The following is a 4,800-nucleotide window of genomic DNA, read 5'->3' as shown; positions in this document are numbered from 1 at the left end:
GGGGGTCGCCTCCGTGAGCAGACTCATTATGCTCGTCTTTGACGCCACTAGCGTGGAGAGCAGCATCCGCAACTATTTACACTATTCACAAATTTGAAACAACGTCGATGCTCAGGCGTCAGACACCGTTCTCTATTGCTGGGAATGGAACGGGGAAAGCGTACCACTCTACATCACATTCATCATTTGATGAAATATGAGTCATTGACCGGTCCCCGTGCACATCAAAGAGGCTCTAGATGATACGCAGACCACGGGCTTCGACGCTGTCGGGGACAGCAATGGGGGCGGTCGGGAGTGTGTAGAGGCGTTTCCGTCCATCACCTCCCGTTAGAGTAAGCGGAAGTAACCGGATGGTCCGCAAAGCTTCCAGACGACACGCGGACGCGTGGACACATTTCGCACTTCGCTCCGCATATCCCGTCTATTTCTACAGCAGCACAGACATATGAAACAACAGAGATTGCGCGTGTCGCTCAGCGCCGCAGCAAAGAGGCGATAGCGGTAAAGGGCACAGCATCTACCCGTCATAAAGAAATTTGAGGAAATCTATAGAGACTACCGACCAAAGTTACGATTAATACGTTGGCTTGCAGTTCAAAGGTTGTGAATTGCAATTAAAGCGCTGTTGGTGTTTAGAAAAAAAGTGTTTTTATAAAAAATGTTGGTGAGTGTTGAAACAGATGGAAGCGACTTGGAGGCTTTTGTTCAAGCGGTCATGTGATTGAATTTTCAGAGTGTAAATATTTATTAAAGAGGTCTCGAAATGGTATAACATGGTTGGAAATGGTCTTGAAATGGTTGAAATGGCCTTAAATGGTTTGAATTGATTTGAAATTGTTTGAAATGGTCTTGAAATGGTGGAAATTGTCTTGAAATGGTCTTGAAATAGTTGAAATAGTCTTTAAATGGTTGAAAGGGCCTAGAAATGGTTGAAATGGTCTTGAAATGGTTGAAAAGGTCTTGAAATGGTTGAAATGGCCTTGAAATGGTTTAAAATGGTTTGAAATATTTGAAATTTGAAATAGTAGTGTACACCAAAATTTGAAGTTGTTTACCCCTCGGGGGGTAAACAACTTCGCGTGCGATGCTGTACGCCCGGCCCATGATGCTCCTCAGCGAAAGACTTCAAATTTTCAGGGGATCTCCAGGTTCACTCCCACAAAACAAAACGCCTACCGCAAATCCTGCCAGCCACCCTTAAGGGGCTGAAAGGGGGTATCGAAGAAAACAGGAAAGGCCAAAGAAGTGGGAAAAAAATTTTTTTGTTATGATCTCCTGAGGGGTAACTTTCGGGCCGAAGGCCCGCTACATTATTTGATTATTTTCTTTAGAAAATTGCGTAAACGAAACGGTCGGGCCGCAGGCCCGAGCGTCGGCACCGGCAGGCCAAGCAGGCCCGGCCCCTGCCGAACGGAGTTGCCGGCGCAGCGAAGCGGAGCTGGCAACTCCGTTTGGCGGAGGGGCAGGCCTGCTTGTTTAATTTTAAGTCTATGGAACATAACCCTTACAAGTGTTTACATAAAATAAAACAATTTCCAAAAAAAGCTTGGTGTTCTATGACATTTCTTCCTTGTCTTTATGTTAGAGAGTAAGATGATAACCAAGTGTAAACTATGAGAGTACTATATCATTTAGTTTGAACCCCATTGTGAACTTATCCGCTGACTATTTGCATATTTTTATTTTGACCCTCCAAGTCAGTAAATAGATATGGTTGAAAATCTTTGTAGTTTTAAAATTTAATGGTTCCCTAAACTACTTTTGAATATATCTGAGTAGGGAGAGGTGCTCCAGCTTTGATATTTTAGCCACACAAAATATGAATGATTCCTTTAAGTTGTGGTAACGGTAATTCTGATTAAACTAGTTTGGGAGGGGGGCACCCTAAAAATATATGTTCAACTCATTCAGCTTCACCTTTACCATGATTAAACAATGAAATAAAGCATGTCACTCCATCTTTTTCAAGTTTTGAAGGGTAAAGGATAACACAAAAAATGAACTTTAAAAAATATTTAATGCCTCATGGGCCAGTCACATAAATTTTTTTTTTTTAAAGTTGATCACAGCATAAATCACAGAAAAAATGAAGGTGAAACGATACTCTCTAGGGATGAGGTGATGATTGGTAAAAAAAAATTATGGGTGTTTAAACGAGACCCTAGAGAGATGAAATGACACGATCACATTAAAAAAACAAGCAGGCCCGCCCTTCCGCCAAACGAAGTGTCATCTAAAATCTCTAATCCAGCACCAGACTTTAACCTCTAAAGCATCAGCAGGTAAGATATTTTACATGTTATGTTGGAATTTCAATTTTAGGTTCTAATTAAGAGATGCCTCTACAGAATCCCGTCTGGGTAAATGGTTGTCGCTCCACAAGTGAAGTCGCCTCATACAGGTTCTCAAGATTTTGATTGGCGATTGGATGAGGACTGGACTACGTATCATGAGAGGAAATTCAGGAAATAGTTATTCAAGGAAATGATCAAGAAACTTCGTAATTAGCTAATTTATTTATTCATTGTTGCAGTGCTGCAAAGAGAAAAAGAAAGGTAATAGAGTTCTCATTTGTAGTTAAATGCAACATCCCAGTCTCAGCAATCAATTAATCGTACATCAACTTGATCTTAAAGTGAAAATGAAAGTATTTGTATACTTTTACTTTTAAAATCTGATGATTAATAGGCTAATAAGTTAGCTTACAGTTAATTTGTTCAGATAAATTATTCTAGGATATGTTCAAAATTTACTGTTACATTTTTACTGTTATCTGGGGAATTATATGATTGATTCTTAAAGACTGGGCATTAACTATCCAACAGCTAATCATTCTTTACGTACCATCTAGGAAGCCGCGAGCAACTAGACTGATCTCTTCCGCTAGCTCGGGCAAGACTCGCGCTCCAATAGCCCAGAGTGCGATGACTACTGACACCTCGATTAGTCTCCAAAAGCGGGGTCTGAAGATAAAAGAGGTATGTCATTATCGGGGTAGACTGCTACTGAAATAGACCATTTCCACCGGAAGCAGAAGAACACTAGCAATCAAAAACTACCGGAAACAGTATTCAATTTTGACTATCCAAAGAGTGAGAAGAGATTGACGGAAAGAGCTCTTTAAAGTATATGTGTTTCTAGTTCTTTTTGATTTCTTTGATTTTTCTTCCTCTCTCGGTGGAATGGTCTATTAGGACCAGAAAACTTGGTCATAATACATCTGCTACACTTTGTTGTAGTACGAATAAGCTTTTGGAAATGAAAGAGAGGAGTGACAACGCAGATTCTGGTCTGCCATACCCGGTAGAAAAATCTTACAAACTGCTAACACAGTGTGTTGCTGCTTTGCACAGAAGATCTTTCTAACAAAGTGACCAGCCATGGGCCACGAGCCATAATCCTCAGACCGTCATTCCTAAAACCGAGAGCTATGGCCATGGCATGGCACATGGCTACGGCCCCCGCTCAGTGTGGGGGCACCTCCAGTATTATGCGTTATTTGCCTCTTATATTTAAAAAAACACGTCATTTTTGTAAAACAGCAAATGTTTATGTGACATAATTGGCATTGTTCGATTCATTGGTTAACTCCATAAAGCCGCCGTTCAATCTTTGCCTGCTGTCCCCATGGCTGGTCACTATCAGTTCTTTAAAATTTTGAATGAAATAATGTAGTTTGACTTACTGTTGCGGCCGGCGCTGGCGCCGCTGTTGCCGGGCGGGAATCTTATATCCATTTTGTTTTTTTCCCATCTTTATTCTTAACTTTCTTTCTTTCTTAACTTTCTTTCTAAGGTACCACACCGTCACGCTTTGACCGGGTTGACGAGAGAGAGAGAGAGGTGGGCGAGAGTGCGTGCGGTAGGTCAAGAGTTGGATGAGGTAGCAGACTCGATCTCCTGGCACTAGGCCAGGGTTTATAGACCGGTGAGACCAGTCCCAATAAACACAGAAAAGTCACAAGCACGTCCTAAGGTCAAAATTTCGGCTTTAGTGGGGGAAGGATCTTCGCCTCCTTCCTTTCAACATAGTTGTAGCAGGAGTGGCAATGCATAAATAGCTTACTATTGTCTCTTAAAGAATGAAAACTTTTATCAAATAGAACAAAAGTGGTTATACCAAGGTGCGAAATATTGCTTTTGGTAGGATGTCTTATGTTTTTATTTGCTGTTCCAGGGTTGTCACCTTGCGGTGGCGACTGTTTTTGTTGACTGTGGACAGTTGACTGTCTCGCCTGCTTGCCAAGCTCCCAGCCGAACCGAGTTGCCTGAAAGCTTCTGCCTTTTATGTTGGTGGACTCTTTCCTTATCAGCTGCAAATAAAATGACACGTTACTCCTGCTTTGAGAACGTTCTATTGGTGTAAGTAAATTTACGTTTAAATACCCTTGGTAACCCTTGGTGCAGCATTCTAACCTGACTTTCTTGTCCACAGGACGACTACCTTATCTGACACATTATATTTAATAGTAGGGCTGCAATGGTTTCTTCCTCTTCACTTCATCCCCTGGAAGTAGTGTACCTGAAATCTTTTAATGCCTTTCCTTTACTAGTCCCAGCGAAAAGTCTGCCTTTTCCTCTCCCCCTCTCGCCTACACTACTATGCTGTCCGTGCTTTGAAAAGGGGACGAATATATGTTTTGTAACCTGTGTTTTCTTTTTTTTTTTTTCGCAGGTTGTGTTTCTTCATGGCCATTTGCATATTTCTGACTGCAGGATACCCTACTCAAAGAGTAAAGACACTTACTAAATACATGTGAGTTTTAGCATTTATGCTGAATTTTATCTTCTGTTACCC

The 4,800-nt window shown here is 41.4% G+C and overlaps 1 protein-coding gene across 1 annotated transcript; it reads left to right on the top strand.

Annotated features, from left to right (window-relative positions):
* Window positions 1-2,823: 2,823 nt before the first annotated feature.
* LOC113215063 (uncharacterized) lies at window positions 2,824-4,519 on the top strand. The gene is made up of 3 exons (XM_052270591.1): window positions 2,824-2,981; window positions 4,180-4,364; window positions 4,438-4,519. Exons 1-3 carry the CDS (start codon window positions 2,928-2,930, stop codon window positions 4,517-4,519), a joined length of 321 nt encoding a protein of 106 aa, XP_052126551.1. The 5' UTR covers window positions 2,824-2,927.
* Window positions 4,520-4,800: the final 281 nt, after the last annotated feature.

The sequence above is a fragment of the Frankliniella occidentalis genome, unplaced genomic scaffold (assembly GCF_000697945.3).
Source record: "Frankliniella occidentalis isolate FOCC.00 unplaced genomic scaffold, Focc_3.1 Scaffold128, whole genome shotgun sequence".
In the NCBI taxonomy this organism is placed as follows: Eukaryota; Metazoa; Arthropoda; class Insecta; order Thysanoptera; family Thripidae; genus Frankliniella; species Frankliniella occidentalis.
Note: the sequence above shows the minus strand (reverse complement) of the source record. Positions and strands in the feature narration are given on the sequence as shown.